This window comes from Peromyscus californicus, unplaced genomic scaffold (assembly GCF_007827085.1).
Source record: "Peromyscus californicus insignis strain IS unplaced genomic scaffold, ASM782708v3 Scaffold_2__1_contigs__length_46816999, whole genome shotgun sequence".
Classification (NCBI taxonomy): domain Eukaryota; kingdom Metazoa; phylum Chordata; class Mammalia; order Rodentia; family Cricetidae; genus Peromyscus; species Peromyscus californicus.
This window is the reverse complement of record NW_026294540.1, coordinates 24,378,908-24,396,562: the sequence shown is the minus strand read 5'-3', so window position 1 is coordinate 24,396,562 and position 17,655 is coordinate 24,378,908. Positions and strand designations below refer to the sequence as shown.

The 17,655-nt window shown below is 48.0% G+C and overlaps 1 protein-coding gene across 3 annotated transcripts in view; it reads right to left on the bottom strand.

Moving 5' to 3' along the window:
* The window catches only part of Gtf2ird2b (GTF2I repeat domain containing 2B), a 41,172-nt gene extending 24,287 nt beyond the window's left edge, over nt 1-16,885 (bottom strand). For 2 of the 3 annotated variants that reach the window (XM_052753908.1, XM_052753911.1), the window contains exons 1-8: nt 16,760-16,885; nt 10,671-10,768; nt 8,776-8,914; nt 6,401-6,520; nt 4,327-4,510; nt 3,946-3,974; nt 1,188-1,242; nt 256-299 (exon numbers count right to left, since the gene is read on the bottom strand). In XM_052753908.1, coding sequence (XP_052609868.1) covers nt 256-299; nt 1,188-1,242; nt 3,946-3,974; nt 4,327-4,510; nt 6,401-6,520; nt 8,776-8,914; nt 10,671-10,763 — 664 coding nt within the window. In that variant the 5' untranslated portion in view covers nt 10,764-10,768; nt 16,760-16,885. The remainder of the gene's footprint in view (nt 1-255; nt 300-1,187; nt 1,243-3,945; nt 3,975-4,326; nt 4,511-6,400; nt 6,521-8,775; nt 8,915-10,670; nt 10,769-16,759) is intronic. The other variant, XM_052753910.1, reaches the window with a different exon arrangement.
* Nucleotides 16,886-17,655: the final 770 nt, after the last annotated feature.

The window sequence follows — 17,655 nt, the reverse complement described above, 5'->3', positions numbered from 1 at the left end:
GATGTGTATCCTGGGGCTTGAACTCAGGTCAACAGGCAAGTGTCTTTACCTCCTGAGCCATCTCAATGGCTGGGAACCAAACATTTCAGATAAGCAGTACTTCCCTGGTACTCTATAAATACGGTCCAAGCTACGGTTAATTCCTTAGTTATTCTTAGAAAAAGACTTAAGTCATTTTTATAAAAGGAAGTAAAAAGCAGCCAGTCAAACGGTAACCTGCTAAACATCTGAGTGTCAGAACATCAGTGTACCTACCAGAATCTTCCATGGGTTCAGTTTTCACACTGATGGGGCCATAGCTGTGAGGAGAAGGGAACTCAAGTCAAGAAAATCAGTGGAGCTGGGCATGGTGGTGCATACCTTAATCTCAGCACTCAGGAGGCAGATGCAGGAGGATCTCTGTGAGTTCCAGGCCAGCCTCGTCTACAGAGTGAGTTCCAGGACATACACACACACACACACACACATACACACACACACACACACACACACACACACACACACACACACACACACACACACACACACACACACTGATGATGGTTAGAAAAACGGCTCAGCATGTAAGATGGATAACTTAAACGCTCTTCCAAGACTCAGGTTTGGTTCCCAGCACCCACACCAGGCAGTTTATAACTCCCCGTGACTCCAGTTACAGGGGATCTGATATCCTCTCAAACATCCATAGGCTCCAGGCACACACAGGGTATACAGACCTACATGCAGGTAAAACACTCGAACACATAAAATAAAAAATAAAAAACCCATTCCTGGCCTTTTTTCTTTTTTCTTTTTTGGTTTTGAGACAAGGTCTCATGCAGGCCGTCCTCAATCTCACTACGTAGTCAAGGATGGCCTTGAACTCCTGATCCTCTTGTCTCCCCTCTCGATCCTGGGGTCACAAGGCTTTGCCACTATTCCTGGTTTATTATTCATTCTATGCCTTTACTGATTTTTTTTTACTTTTTTAAAAAATTTTTATTTTTTGTTTTTTCAAGACAGGGTTTCTCTGTGTCGTCTTGGCTTTCGTGGAACTCCCTCTGTAGACCAGGCTGGCCTGTAGATCCACTTAGAGATCCGCCTGCCTCTGCCACCCAAGTGCTGTGATTAAAGGAATGCACCACTACTGCCTGGTTCATACTATGCCATTATTAATTACTGTTTTATTTTATTTTATTTGTTTTTACCTGTCATTTGGTGGTAGTGTCAGCCTCTGGGCACCTGTCGCCATCCCAAGGCCACCTGTGCAAGAACAAAAAGGTACACATTAGTCTCTCTCAGCACTGTGGGACAGGACTCACATTTAACGACACATCACTTGAAAGCAAAGACAGAACAGAGAATTCTCAACTCAAAGCCATCACAGAATGCTGGCGGGGGAGGAGGCTGGATTAAAACAGCCCTGCTTATTATAGCAGCTGGTAGTGTTCACTGGAAGTGGGCAGACAGTATCAGGAGTGTGGGTGAGGAACCCAGCCTGGCCACTCCCCAGCTGGGTCACCTGAGCAAGTCACTACACTGGCCTGTCTGACTCTTCATGGAAACTGCAAGGATTAGCGTGTAGTTGATCCTCCACATCCAGGGGTTCCCAACCCCCAGGTCCCCAGCACAGGCTGAGGAGACTGTGGAAGAAAAACAATGCCCTGGACATGCAGAGAGGCTTAGAGTGTCATCCTTATTCCCTACACAATACACTATTACATTTTGGGTTTTGTTGCTGATTTTGTTTTTAAGACAGGTAGCTCAGGTTGGCCTGAATACCCTGTGTAGCTAAGGATGACCCGGAACTCCTGATCCTCCTGCCTCAACCTCCAAAGTGTTCCCAGAGCAGGGCCACGTACATGCCAGGCAAGTGCTCCCCCACTGAGTTCTGGCACCTTAGCTCTGTTTTGTTGGTTTGCAATGAGGGCTCATCATGGAGCTTAGGCTGGCCTGGAGCTCATTCTATGGCCCAGGCAGGCCTCAAACCTATTATTCTCCTGCCTCAGTCTCCCTAGCACTGGGATGAGGGCCCTTGGCCATCATGCTGGCCAGTCTAATATTTACCCCCCTTTCCTGCTATTGTGATATTGAGTATCCTTTTTTTTTTTTAGTTTTTTTCGAGACAGGGTTTCTCTGTAGCTTTGGAGCCTGTCCTGGAACTCACTCTGTAGACCAGGCTATCCTCGAACTCACAGAGATCCACCTGCCTCTGCCTCCTGAGTGCTGGGATTAAAGGCGTGTGCCACCACCGCCCGGCGCTATGGGGTATTCTAAGTGAACTGGACTGGATTAAGGCATACAGAACTTGAGCACAGGCCTCACTGGAAAACCCCCTGCCACTGTATAGAATGGACGTGGCATCCAGGGACTTTGGAGTTCTCATGTGGAGTTCCAGTGTTGACATCCCACGGGCTGAGAAACAACAGAACACTGTCACTATGGGAACACTAAATGTCAGCTGCTGTGTGTGACTGTTATTTGGTAAGAAATAAATATGAATTATTCTGGGATGACAGTCACATAGTCACCTGTCATTCAACCACCAAACTACATGTTTTGGACTTCTTTTTTTTTTTTTTTTTTGGTTTTTCGAGACAGGGTTTCTCTGTGCAGCTTTGCGCCTTTCCTGGATCTCGCGCTGTAGACCAGGCTGGCCTCGGACTTTTTTAAAAAGGCTTATTCTTACTCTTTATGTGCATGTGCCAGTGCCTGCATGCACGTATATCTCATGCATGTGTGATGCCCTTGGAAGCCAGAAGCAGGCATGGATCCCACAGGCAGTTGTGAGCCACCACTGTGTGGGTGCTGGGAACTGGGTTCTGGTCTTCTGCAAGAGTTATTAAGCACTGGAGCATCTCTCTGGTCCTTTCTTTGGACTTTTTTTTTTTTTTTTTTTTTTTGAGACAGGGTTTCTCTGTGTAGCTTTGGAGCCTTTCCTGGAACTCACTCTGTAGCCCAGGCTGGCCTCGAACTCACAGAAATCCACCTGACTCTGCCTCCAGAGTGCTAGGATTAAAGGCATGCGCCACCAACACCCCATTCCTGTGGAGGTTTTCAATCACACTATTCTAGCCCCATCCCTACCCCAGGGATGATGCTGACATCTTAAGAGCACCATTGTTTGCCTGGCTCTTTGCTAAACAGAATCATTTCTTCTCCTAGACTGGGGTTTCAGAGACAAAAGAATGAGCCCCTGATCCCTCAAACCCAATAACACAGGCCCTGGCAGAGCTGGTACTCACAGACCAGCAGTTGATTCCCTACATCCCCACACTCCTCTGGAGGACCAGGTGTCACTACAGAATCACCCCAGTCTGAGCTGTGATGGGTCTCTTCTGCTGTCTCTTCCTGTGCCAGCCTAGTACTCAAGTATCACAGGTTCTCTCTCTCTTCTTTGTAGTGCTGATGAGAGAACCCATCTCATGCATGTTACACAGGCACTCTCCCACTGAGCCACACCCCAGCCCCTCACTGGGGGATTCTAGGCAGGTGCTCTCCCACTGAGCCATACCCCAGCCCCTCACTGGGGGATTCTAGGCAGGTGCTCTACCACTGAGCCACACCCCCAGACCCTCACTGGGGGATTCTAGGAAGGTGCTCTACCACTGAGTCCATGCCCTGAGCCCCTAACTAGGGGATACTGGACAAATTATTTCCCATTAAGCTATACCTCTAGAAACCCACCAATGGATCTAGACAGGCACTCTACCACTTAGCTATGCTCCCAGCCGCATTGGGGGATTCTAGGCAGGTGCTCTACTATTGAACCACACCCCCCCAGCCCCTCACTGGGCAATCCTATAGGTAAGAGAGCTACTATCAAGCTACCACCAGCTCCCAGCCCAGGTTGCCTCCTTGATGTGATAAAATGAAGGAGAATATGAAAACATGCATCATCATCGTAATATCAGAATGGGTTCAGTGGTTCTGGGCAGTCACCAAGAATCAGAACCCGCTACTTACCCAGCTGGCTCTCTGCACCTAGGAAAGGTCTGCAAGAAAACCAACACCATTACCCAACATGAACACAGGCAGAGCAGTCAACACAGCAAACAATCCACTTTTATTTTGTTGCAATTCTGGGCAGAGAACCCAGGACCTGGCGCATGCCAGGTGAGTGCTCTATGGCTCAGCCCTGGCCTCAGACCATGGCAATCTTATCTATGTATTTATTCATTTTTTTGAGACAGGGTTTCAGTATATATCCCAGGCTGTCCTTGAACTCACTGTAAACCAGGCTTGCCTCAGCGATTCTCCTGCCTCAGTCTCGCGGCCTGTGCCGCCATACTTGATTTAATCCAGCTTACCTTTAAGACAACTGTCAGGGGATACGGAGCGGATTACCTGTTTATGATGAATGAGATCCCTGCTTTGTTCTCCAGAATCCACCTCAGGGTTGCAAGACTGTAACTGTCAGGGTGCTGAAAGGCCAGGCCTTCCGGAAGGCCCTGAACCAGCACAGCTGCCTTGTCCTGAAGCATCTGCTCATAGGGAACAGGGACCATGGCTGTCGTCCCCAGTGCTTTACCTAGAAAAGGAAGTGAGAGATGGTACTTAGAAGTTTCTGCCCGCCAGCTTCTTCTAGGGTAATAGACACAGGGACCTGTGGCTTGAACATACACCAAAAGCACAAAGTACGCTCTCTTTCTCTCCTGAGTGTGGCTGCAGTGTGATCAGCTAGCTTCTTCCCTGACTGCCGCCAAGGCTTCCCTGTCATGATAAACTATCCCTCTCATGATGGCTAATCTTGGTTGTCACCTGGGACCCCAGGCACCCTGTACTGAAGGCTCCCACTCTCAGGCACTTACACAATACAGAAATGCATGAAGCTGTGTGGGGTTGGGAAGCCAGGCCCTTAGAAACTGAGGGCAGTATATTGTTATTATAATTATGATGCTTTTGTGGGGTGTTTTTCAGACAGTCTCCTATTGCCCAGGCTGGCCTTGAACTCTTGATCCTTCTACTTCAGTCTGCTGAGTGCCAGGATTAAAGGTGTGTACCTCCATCCCAGGCCCTTACACTGTTTTCTTTTCCTGGTTTTCCTTTCCTTTCCTATTTTATTTATACCCTTATATATTTACCGCCCCCCCTTATATTTGTTTATTTAGTTATCTCCCCAGCCTCAAACTCACAGAAATCCACCTGCCTCTGCCTCCTGAGTGCTGGGATTAAAGGCCTGTGCTGCCACCACCAGGCTTATTTATTGATTTTTTTTGAGACAGAGTTTCTCTGTGTAACAACAGTCCTGGCTGTCCTGGAACTCATTGTGTAGACCAGGATGGCCTCAAACTCACAGAGATCCACCTGCCTCTGCCTCCCAAGTGCTGGGATTAAAGGCATGTGCTTGGCTAGTTCTCTTACTTTTGCTTTTGAGAAAGGTTGCCCAGCCGGGTGGTGGTGGCACATGCCTTTGATCCTAGCATTTGGGACGCAGAGCCAGACGGATCTCTGTGAGTTCAAGGCCAGCCTGGTCTATAGAGTGAGATCCAGGACAAGCACCAAAACTACATGGAGAAATCCTGTCTCAAAAAACCAAAAATAAAATAAAATAAAAAGAAAGGTTGCCCATGGTGGCCTGAACTCCAGGTTGGTATCCAACTTGCAGTGATCCTCCTGCCTCAGAGTCCTGAGTGCTAGAATCACAAGTGTGCTCCATCATATCTAGCTTTCTGGTGACATTTGCCTATATGTATGTGTGTATCATTGTATTTGCTCATATTGGTACTTATTACACTCCCCTTTCTTCTGCATAGCTATCTGATGATTTAGAGGTGTATTTTTTGTGTGTGTTTTTCTTTTTCTTTGTGATGCTGAGAATGGAACTAGAATCAATCCCCCAGGGAGGGACTGGGGTGTGACTCAGTGGTAGAGCACCTGCCTAGAATCCCCCAGTGAGGGGCTGGGGGTGTGGCTCAGTGGTAGAGCCCCTGCCTAGAATCCCCCAGTGAGGGGCTGGGGTGTGGCTCAGTGGTAGAGCCCCTGCCTAGAATCCCCCAGTGAGGGGCTGGGGTGTGGCTCAGTGGTAGAGTACCTGCCTAGAATCTCCCAGTGAGAGGCTGGGGGTGTGGCTCAGTGGTAGAGCACCTGCCTGGCATGCATGAGACTCTGGGTTTCCCCGAGAGCACTGCAAAATAAATATATAAATAGATGAGTAAACGCGTTCATAGAATCCTAAGTCATCTAGCTGATACAATTACACAGTTCCTACGTGGCTATTTAGAGTGCTTGTGGGCCGGAGAGAGGGTTCAGGGAGAAAAGTGCTTACTGGGCAAGCATGGTGACCTGAGTTCAATCCATCTTCTAAACCCACCATGGAGGGAGAACACCAGCTTCCTACAAGCTGTTCTGTAACCCACATGTGTACTGTATGGCGTGCGTACGCGCGCGTATGGGGTGCCCATGCTCCATGGGGACTTACGGTAACAAAGGCAGAAATGATCTTCCACTGCTTTCCTGAGCAATCGGGCTTCTCCGGAGCAGACCTGAGTCCCATTTTCAGAACACAGTGGCTTCTCTTCAGTCAGTCCTTCTCCCTGGCCTGCAAGCACAGGATGAGGATGGGTCAGAGCAAGCGTTCTTTCTGTCCCCTCCCATCTGTATTTCTGGTACTTGGTGGGTGGGGGTGGGGGATGGGATTCATAAAATGGCCCTTTCACATAAGGCACTAAAGAGGAGTTTTTGTTTTTCTAAGGATGGAAGTCAGGGCTTCACACATTCAAGACAACCACTCTACTAACGGAGCTGTACCTCCTAGTCCCAAGAATAGAGTAGGTTTAAGATTTATTCTTTTTTTTTTTTCCCCCAGAGCTGAGGACCGAACCCAGGGCCTTGCGCTTGCTAGGCAAGCGCTCTACCACTGAGCTAAGATTTATTACCCCAGCCCCAAGATTTATTCTTATGTGCATGTATATGTGTGGACGCATGTCCTTGGAGGCCAGAAGAGGACATCGGATTCCTTGGCGCTGGAGTTGCCAGAGGTTCTTAGCAATCTGATTTGAATGCTGGGAGCCAATCTGGGTCCTCTGTATGTGCAGCAACCACTGACCATCTCTCCAGCCCCGACAGGGTAGCAGGTTCATATGATGACTAGGGTCAAGCATGGTGGTCACCCCTGAAATAAAGCTACTGCTCAACCTGTATGCCTGGGTGAGCACCGACATCAGTGACCCCAGCCCTTGGGAGTCTGAGGAAGGGGGACCAGCACAGGGCAGCATTGACTAGATTCTCTCAGTTGACCCTGTCTCAAAAGGACAAAAAATAACAAGAAAAATCCTCCAATCAGCAACTAAATCCCACACCATCTCAAGAAACTAGAGCTGGGCATGGTGGCACACACTTGTAATCCCAGCACTCGGGAGGTGCAGGCAGGAGGATCATGAGTGGTCGGTAATCCTCAGCTACCTAGTGAGTTTGGGCCAGCCTGGGCTACACAAGACCCTGTCTCAGCAAAAGTAAAAATTACATGCCAGCAAAGAAAATCCCAGGGCTGCATGTCTGATCAATGCTGATGGGAAAATCCCCAACAGAATACTAATAGGCTCACTCAACAATATTAGAAGGATTGTATTCCATTGCCATGTGGGATTGATTTTTTTTTTAAATTTATTTTACAAATAAAGGTGTTACAGAAACTAGAGAGAAAGCTCACTGGCTATGGTTATGAGTGTGAGCTGGTCTTGCAGAGGACTCAGGCTTGGTTCCCAGCACCAATGTCAGGGCTCACCACTGCCTGGAACTCCATCTCCAGGGGTCTGGTGCCCTCTTCTGGCCCCTGGGGGAACTGCATTCACATACACATAATGCCTGACACAAACTTAAAAACAAAAATAAATCTTTAAGTAAAAAAAAAAAAAAAAAAAACATTGAAACTATGAAGCAAACCTTTTTTTAAAATTTAGTATGTTTAATTATGTGTATCATGTATGTGTGTATGTGTGGTATGTGCACATGAGTCTATGATGTGACCATCCATGAAGGCCAGAGGTGTTGGATCGCCCTGGAGATGGAGCTACAGGTGGCTGTGAGCCTCCTGATGTGGATGTTGGGAATCGAACTCGGGTCCTTTAGAAGAATAGCTCACATTCGCAAGCTGCCTGTAAACCCAGCTCCAGGGGATCTGATGCCTTCTTCTGGACTCTGGGCATTTATACTCACATGCATGCACACACACACACACACACACACACACACACACACACACACACACAAAATAGAAGTAAATGTTTTAAAAAAAATCAATAAATGCAGCCAGGTGTTGTGGTGTAAACTTTATCCCACCACTTGGAAGGCAAAGGCAAATGAAACTCTGAGTTCAATGCCAGGCTGGTCTACAGAGCTAGTTCCAGGACAGCCAGGGCTCCACAGAGAAACCCTGTCTTGAAAAAACCAAAACCAAACAAAACATCAATAACAACAAACCCTAAAATCAATAAATGCAATATATCATGTTAACAGAATGATGAGCAAAATCATATTACCAGGCTAGGCACAGTGTATATGTTGTTAATTCATTCCAGCAAGCAGGAGTCAGAGGCAGGAGGATCTCTGTGAGTTCAAGGCCAACCTAGTCTACACAGCAAGTTGCAGGTCAGTTAGAGCTACATGAGATCATCTCAAAAAAAAAATTTAATAAAGTAAAATGTGGGGTTAAAACTGGGGATGCGGTATACAGTTCAATGGCAGGTGGAATACTTGCCTAGCATGGGTAAGGCCTTAAATTCAATCCCCAATATAAAAACCAACCCCTCAACCAAACAGCACCAGAGACAACAGGATACAACGGCGGCCACCTACAGTGCTGTGCGAAGTCTTTCTGGAAATCCTGTCTGGCGTTGACAAAGGCACAGCCTCGGTCTGTCCCCACCACGTACACATTCGTCTCGTACACGGCGATGCAGGCCACCTCAGCCTTGGACTTGGCCAGCTCTTTACACTGAGACAGAAAAACAAAAGGACAATGGTCTAGGATTGGTCAGGTCAGCTGAGGAGCTGAGGGGACAGAAGGAAAAATCAAGTACAAGAGAGATGGCACACACCCAGGATCCCAGCACTGAGGAGGTGGAGGCAGGGGGATCAAAGCCTCTGCAACACAGCAAGTTCAAGCTCAGCCTGGGCTCAAAAAACAAAGCAAAAGGGGGGGGCAAGTATGAAGAAACTTTCTCCCAGACTCCAAGCTACTCCTTCATTCTCCCTTAAACACCTCTTTCCATATGCTACTTTTCATTTTATTATGAGTAGTAGAAATAATAGTGTGTGTGTGTGTGTGTGTGTGTGTGTGTGTGTGTGTGTGTGTGTGCACACTAGCACACCCACATCACAGTACTCATGTGCAGGTCAGAGAACAGCTTGCAGGGCCAGTTTTCTCCTCCTCCGTGAGTCCCGAGAATTGAAACTCCTTTGTTGGCTGAACTGTCTTGCTGACCCTCCTTTATGATATTATATTTACCTACAGAAACACATACACACGGGATAGAAGACCTGTGAGGGGGCCCTGGTCTGCCCTTACATCTTGTACCCCATTGTCTAGAAGAGGCCTGGATGTAGAAGGTCCATCATGGGCGCTTGCTTGTCAAATGTAGGAATGGATCTGTTTCCTCCCATGGTGTTGGGGGCAGATATTTCTAGTTTTTTTGTTTGTTTGTTTTTTTAGGGGGTAAAGAGGATGGTCTCATGTGTACCAGACTGGCCTTGAACTCACTGTTAGGCTAGCAAGATGGCCCAGTGTGTGGGTGTGTGCCTTACAACCTGACTTGACCCACATGATGGAAGGAGAATACTAGCTTCCCCAAAGTGGTCCTCTGACCTCAGGGTGCACTCTATGGCATACACACTGGCACACATATCACTGATAGGTGATGTCGTTCTATGTGCTGTGAATATGTGTTGCTCTGATTGGTTGATAAATAAAGCCGTTTGGCCAATGGTGAGGCAAAATAAGGTTAGGTGGGACATTCTAAACAGAGAGAAAGGAAGGAAGAGAAAGGGAATGAGATGCTGCTAGCTACTGCCAGAAGAAGCAAGATGTGAAGGTACCGGCAAGCCATGAGCCACGTGGCAAATTATAGATTTACAGAAATGGGTTAATTAAGATATAAGAGCTAGCCAGCGAGAAGCCTGAGCCATTAGGCCATACAGTTTGTAATTAATATAAGCCTCTGCGTGTTCATTGGGGTCTGAGTGGCTACAGGACTGCAGAGCCACAGGAGCAGGGCGGGACCAGGAAAACTTACAACTACACATCACATACACTAAATACAATAAAAAGATCACACCAACCCTTACACCTTTGATGACCTTGAACTCCGGATCCTCCTTTCTCTACCTCTCAAAGTGCTGGGGTTCACAGATGTGTGCCACCACGCCTAGACTGAAGGATACCCCCATACAGACAAGAGGGGGTTATATAATAAGTGACAGTGAGGGCTGGAGAGATGGCTCAGTGGTTAAGAGCACTGACTGTTCTTCCAGAAGACCCGGGTTCAATTCCCAGCACCCACATGGCAGCTCACAACTGTCTGTAACTCCAAGATCTGACACCCTCATACAAACATACAGGTAGGCAAAACACCAGTGCACATAATAAACAAACAAACAAATAAATAAATAAATAAATAAAGTGACAGTGAAGGGTGTCACCATCCTTCAGCTCAACAACCATCTGAGGTACTGGCAAAACTGGAGTGTCTCACCATGGACTCCAGAGCAGACATGAGGAACGTCACCACCGTCCTGTCTGAGGACTCATCTCCAACGGGCAGGGTGGACATTGCTACCTGGGCCATTGTTCCTGTAAAAGAGAAACGAGGATGTGAGTGATGTCTGTGTCCCCGTGATCAGATGACTACAGTCCTGTGGGTATGAACTGAGGGTCCATTATGGTTTAAAGGTTTGATCCCCAAGCTGGTGTAGGATGGAGATGCCAGAAGCTTTGGGAAGCTTTGAGGCATCCCTAGGACATTGAGGGCAGGAGGCAGTCCTTAGAGAATACCCAGACCCTACCTAACCTGCAGCTCCCACAGCAAAGAAGCAAGGATGTGTGGTAAGTTGGGTCCCATCATGGCAGACCAGGAAGTTCTTGAGATAAGAGCGTTACATTTTTTTTTTTTTAAAGACAGAGTCTCATAAAATAGCCCCTGGTTGGCCTGGAACTCAATCTATAGACCAAGCAAGCAGACCGCAAAATCATCAGGATCTCCCTGCGTCTGCCTTCTGAGTGTTGGGATCAAAGGAATGTGCCACCACACCTGGCTGTTTTTGTTTTTATTTTTATTTTATTTTGCAAAAGGGTCTTACGCAGCCCACCCTGCTGACATCGAACTATGTAGCCAAGGCTGACTATGAATTCCTGACCCTCCTGCCTCTATTTTCCAAGTGCTGGGAATACAGACACATACCACCATGCTTGACTTAAAATGTCAGCCTTTAACAAAGAAAGAAATATGACAGGTGAGTGAGAGGGGCTGATCCTTATCAGTTGTCATGAATTCTGCATCAAGCAATAATGAACAATCATCAGTGTCCTAGTAATTATGCTTTATTTCTATCCTGTACATAACAATGCAGGAGGCAGGGAAACTTTTCTTTCTTAAAATGGCTTTTATTATATTTACTTATTTTATGTGTAGGCATGTACACTAAAGAACACATATGAAAGTCAGAGGACTTTTTGGACTCTCTCTCTCTCTCTCCCTCCCTCCAGACAAGGTCTCACGTAGCTCAGACTGGCCTTGAACTTATTATATAGCTGAGCTGTCCTTGAATTCCTGAGCCTGCCAGGAATGACAGGCAGGTGTCAACCACATCTGGCTCCCAGGTGGCGCACGCCTTTAATCCCAGCACTTGGGAGGCAGAGGCAGGTGGATCTTTGTGAGTTCGAGGCTAGCCTGGTCTACAGAGCAAGATCCAGGAAAGGCGCAAAGCTACACAGAGAAACCCTGTCTCGAAAAACAAAACAAACAACAACAACAACAAGTTTCTGTGTATGTACATGCAAATGTGTGAGTGGGATGCCCCCCAGAGGCCAGAGGAACGTCTCAGATCCCCCTGGAGCTGGAGTTATAAGTGGTTGTGAGCCACCTGACATGGGTGCTGGGAACAAAACTCAGGTCCCCTGCAGGAGCAGCTAGCACTCTCTAATCCCGGAGCCATCTCTCCAGCCCCATGCCTACCTGTATTATTGCTTTTGAGAAAAGGTCTCTGAAGCGTACATCTAATTAATCTTATCAGTAAAAACCAGGAGTCAGATATCAGGGTAAAACCTGAAAGGTCAGAGAAGCAGGAGAGCAGCCACAGTCCTTCTTCTGGTCCTCCAGTTAAAAGGGGCTGAGAGCCTGTCTCCGCCCTGCCTTATCACTTCCTGTTCCTCTCTGTACAGACCTCCAGACCTCTATGGTCAGCTAGTGGCTAGCTCCACCCTGACTCCAAGCAAGCTTTATTTGTCAGAACACAATCAAAATGGCACACAACAGGTGTATTATGCAGTAGCCCAAACTAGTCTCAAACTCATGATCCTCCTGCTTCAGCTTGCTGAGGGCTAGAGTTACAGACATCTATCACCAAATCCAGTGAAACTAAACACTTCAGGCCATCAAGGAGTCCCACAGAATATAATCTCCTAGGACCTTTTCTACCTACACGTGAAGTGCCAGCAACATTCATTTAGATCACAGAATTTATACAGTAATTAACTTTTCCTTAACTGATGATTATAGGGCTGGGCTGTGGCTCCACTGGCAGAGTGCTTTTGGCTAGGATACATGATGTCTGGGTTTCTAACCTCAGAATGGAAAAGAACGCGTGGGTCACTTTCAGAATCCCAGCACTCAGGAGGTGCAGTCAGACAGATCAGGAGCCAAGGTTAGAGTGGACTACACAGAGTTCAAGGCTAGCCTGAACTCTGTTTAAAAAAAAGAAGTTAAAATAAAGTTTTTTTTTTTTGTTTTTTTTGTTTTTTTTTTTTTTTTTTGGTTTTTCGAGACAGGGTTTCTCTGTAGTTTTGTGCCTTTCCTGGAACTCACTTTGTAGACCAGGCTGGCCTTGAACTCACAGAGATCCGCCTGCCTCTGCCTCCCGAGTGCTGGGATTAAAGGCGTGCACCACCACCGCCCGGCCTAAAATAAAGTTTTATTGGAACACATTTCCACCCTTCAGCTTAGTGCATGCCTGCCTCTGGATGCCTTCTTGCAATGGCAGGGTTGTTTGTGAAGAACAAGAAGGAAAAAAAAATCCTTGTGAATTGCAGCTGGCCTGAGACGCTCCGTGTACAGACAGAAGCTGGCTGGTTCTTTCATGGTCTCTGATTATGTCGAGATGAGGTGGTAGATCTAGAAGCCAAATTCTTTGGGGCTATCTTCATGCCTTTTAATAGACACTCGCTGTCACCTCCGTAGCTGGCCTTGTATCTTTATGACCACTAGATAAAAGTCTTAGAGCTTGAACAAAGCCCTTCAGCCCTTCACCTCTACCAACCCCACAGCTAAGGCTGGGTGTGATGGCAAATGTGTGTCATCTGAGCACTGCAGGCTGAGGCAGGAGAGATTCGGCAAGATGGAGGGAGTCAGATCTCTTCACACCTGGGCACCGATGCTGGGTCATTAGGCTCAGCAGCAATCACCTTGACCCCACTGTACCACCTCTGCAGAACCTTGCCTGGTTTTTTGTTTTTTGTTTTTTTGGAAAGCTGGACATGATGGCCAACCATCTATAATCCTAACACTTGGGGGGTTAAGGGAGAAGGCTATGGAGGCCAGCCTGGGCTACATATCAAGACTATCTTGAGAATAAATAATTTAAGCATGGTGGTCTAGCCCTGGACTCCCAGCAACGGTATAGGCTGAGATAGCGGGGTTATAGCTTCAAGGATAGGCTGAGCATCTTAGGGACATCTTGTCTCAACATACAATTCAATAAGTTGGGGGCTGGAGCCATGGTTCAGTGGTTATGAGCACTTGCTCCTCTTACAAGTTTCAGTTCACCCAGTTTTGAGTTCCCAGCACCCACAAGGCAGCTCACAACCATCTGGATCCAGTGCCAGGAGATTTGCTGCCCTCTCCTGGCCCCTTCCGGTACTGCATGCATGTGCAGGAAGACACACACAGGCAGAACTCATGAAGTAAAAAAAAAAACAAAAAAAAAAAAAATCGGGCTGGAAAGATGGCTCAGAGGTTAAGAGTACTGACTACTCATCCAGAGGTCATGAGTTCAATTTCCAGCACTCACATGGTGGCTCACAACCATCTGTAATGAGCTCTGTTACCCTCTTCTGTATACATAATAAATAAATAATTCTTTAAAAAAAAATCATAGCTTGTCATGATGACACACGCCTTTAATCCCAGCACTTGGGAGGCAGAGGCAGGGGGATTTCTGTTGAGTCTGAGGTCACCTTGATCTACAAGGAGAGTTCTAGGACAGCCAGGGCTGTTACACAGAGAAACCCTGTCTCAAAAAAAAAAAAATAAAATCAAAATAAATAAACCTAAGGAACAAAACGTAAGTCTGGGGCTGTAGCTCAGTGGTTCTGGGCTCAGTCCCAAGTATAAACAAACACAAATAAAACAAAACACCCACAAAGCTTGACCCAGAAATTCTATTCTTTAGTAAACACCCACAAGAATCCAAAAATAAATACCCATTCCCATGTACAAAAATAAACCCAGTGGTACCATCCACAGCAGACAAAACATGCTTAATTTATTCTCCTACCTTTAAAAGATTGTTTAGTTATATGTGCATATTCGTGGTGGCGGGGGGCGGGAGGGGAGATCAGGTGCCAGTGTGGGCCAGAGAGCTTTAGATCCTTGGATCTGGAGTTTCGGAGGGTTGTGTGCTCCCTGCTATGGGTTCTCTCGGAAGTATACTTTGGTCCTCTGCAGGGCAACAAGCACTCTTAACTGCTGAGCCATCTCTCCGGCACCTCCATTTATTTTTATAAACGAATAGGTCTTATTTATTAGGTTCGTAGAAAACGTTAACTGTATAAAGCTTAGAGTGAGAAATGACCACGTTTGAAAACAGCTACAAGGATCAAAGGAGAACACAGGACTCTGATAAGCAGAGTTCCAGAACATACTAAAGATGCTTGTATAGTCAGCCCACTAGAACTTGTGGGGTCAAATTCTTTTTTTTTAAATTAATTAATTAGTTAATTTATTATGTATACAGTGTTCTGCCTGCATGTATGCCTGCAAGCCAGAAGAGGGTATCAGATCTCACTGGAGATGGTTGTGAGCCACCATGTGGTTGCTGGGAATTGAACTCTGAGCCATCTCTCCAGCCCCTCATGGGCTTACATGCGGTAGGGGTTGTGAGTTGCCAAATGGGTGCTAGGAATTGAACCTTGGTCCTCTGCAACAGCACTACTAATTCTTAACTCCTGAGTCATCTCTTTAGCCTCCTCTGTTCCACTTATTATTTTTTTTTAAAGAAGTATTGGGGCAGTGGTGGTGCACACCTTTTTTTTTTTTTTTTTTTTTTTGGTTTTTCGAGACAGGGTTTCTATGTGTAGCTTTGCGCCTTTCCTGGAACTCACTTGGTAGCCCAGGCTGGCCTCGAACTCACAGAGATCCGCCTGGCTCTGCCTCCCGAGTGCTGGGATTAAAGGCGTGCGCCACCACCGCCCGGCTCAGGTGGTGCACACCTTTAATCCCAGCACCCGGGAGGCAGAGCCAGGAGGATCTCTGTGAGCTCGAGGCCAGCCTGGTCTACAGAGCAAGATCCAGGACAAGCACCAAAACCAAACCAAACCAAACACGGGGAGTAGTCGGCTAAGTACTTTTATCCTGTAACTCTCTGAAATCCTCCTGCCTTAGCATCTCCAGTGCTGGGCTGACAGACACTTATACCACACTATACTGGAATTGTTTTTCATTTTATTTATTTTTTATTTTACTTTGGAGGGCTGTTCTTTTTCTGACTTGCGTTATTTATATTTTAAAGGGTGGATTTTCCTGTATCTCAATAAAGCGGTTATAATTTAGAGACAAGGTCTCACCGTGTGGCCCCAGCAGACCTGGAACTTGCTATATAGACCAGGCTGTCCTTGAACTCAGTCCACCTGAAGCCATGTACCACCACTGCTGGCTCATTTCTGATTCTTTATGCTGAGTACATGCTAGAATAATGTTTTGGGTACAACAGGTTAAATACATTATTAAAGGAAATTTCACTTAAAATTTTCTTTTGGGGTCGTTGTACTAGGTGTTATGGTCACAGGCCATCTTGTACTCTCAACCAGACCGGACACAAGCCACACTCTGGAGCCCGGGTCCTTTCCTCCACTTTCCTAGTGCGCACAGGTCCCGGGCTGCCAAGAGCCCAGACACGCCCCCCAAACGCAGGCGCCAGCAGGCCAAAGCGTGACATCAAGGGCGGAGCCAGAGCACCGTTCCTAGGCAACCGCGACGGCCCCGCCTCTTCCCTCAGCCAATCAAGTGCTTCCACACACAGCGCCGGCACGTCAGGTACCGCGTGACCTCCGTGCGCACCGGGGCATCGTTCTTTTCCCGCCTCCGCGCTCCCGTCACAGCCAATCAACACAGAGATGCTCGGGGCGGCGCCTTGCGTGCGCCGGTCGCAGGGCGGCGCGTCTTCCCCGCCCCCCCCACCCCCACTCGGCCGGGCCCGCTCGCGGCGGTGCGGAAAATGGGGTTCGGAGCCGGTCGCCGGGCGCCTGAGTGTTCCGCCACGCGCCCCGAGAGATGTCTCTTCCCCCCGGGGAGGGGGGGGGAACTTCCGGAAGCGGAAGTTGCGAGGGGAGCGGCGGCGGCGGCATACGCACCTGAGGGCCCTGCCGTGCGGGCCGCGCCGGGGGTCTGAAGCCTGGGCTGCGCGTGCGCAGCGGCCCTGGACAGGCGGCGGGAGCGCGCGGAGCGAGGGAGGGAGGGAGGGTGGGCGGAGGGTGCCTCCTCTCCACCAGCCTCCCCTTTTTTTTTTTAATTAGTTTTTTTTTTGTACTCCGCCCACACCTTTTTTTTTTTCTGCCCTTATGTGTGCTTTCCGGAAGGTCGGCTTCCCGCGAGTGGCCGAAGCACCCCTAGGGCCGACGGCCACTTCCGGTGCGCTGCAGCGCGGCTTCCGCGAGGCCGCCCGCCCGCTGGAGTGCGTGGCGCGCACGTGTCCCCGCGCCGCCCCCTAATGTGCATGGCCTTTCTTGATACACATGCATTTTTCAGTTTGGGCTTTTGAGTGCGCTCTCGTGCTTGTGGAGCCTCGGACGTTGCATTTCCTTTAAAAAAAAAAAAAATTGTGTGCCTAGTGTCGTATGTTCATGCCTAGGGAGCTCTTCCTGAGGCCCCGTCTGCATTCGAGTATTTTGACAGTATGTGGGTGTGCATCACGGGAAGGCCAGGAGATGTTACTGGGGTCCCCCTGGACCCGGAGTTACAAGATGGTTGTGTTACGCCCCGTCAGTGCTGGAAACTGATCTTGTTACGCCCCGTCAATGCTGGAAACTGATCTTGGGTCCCCTGCAAAAGCAGCAAGTGTTCTTAACCACTGAGCCATCTCTCTGGCCCCATTTTATGAAGGTTTCGGTTTCTTTGCTTTAAAAGGGGCTGGAGAGATGGCTCAGCTGTTAGGAACTGGTAGGGTGATTTCAGAAGACCAGAGTTGGATTCCCAACATCCGTGTTAAGCAGGTCACAAGTGGCTATAATTCCAGCTCCAAAGGGGCAGA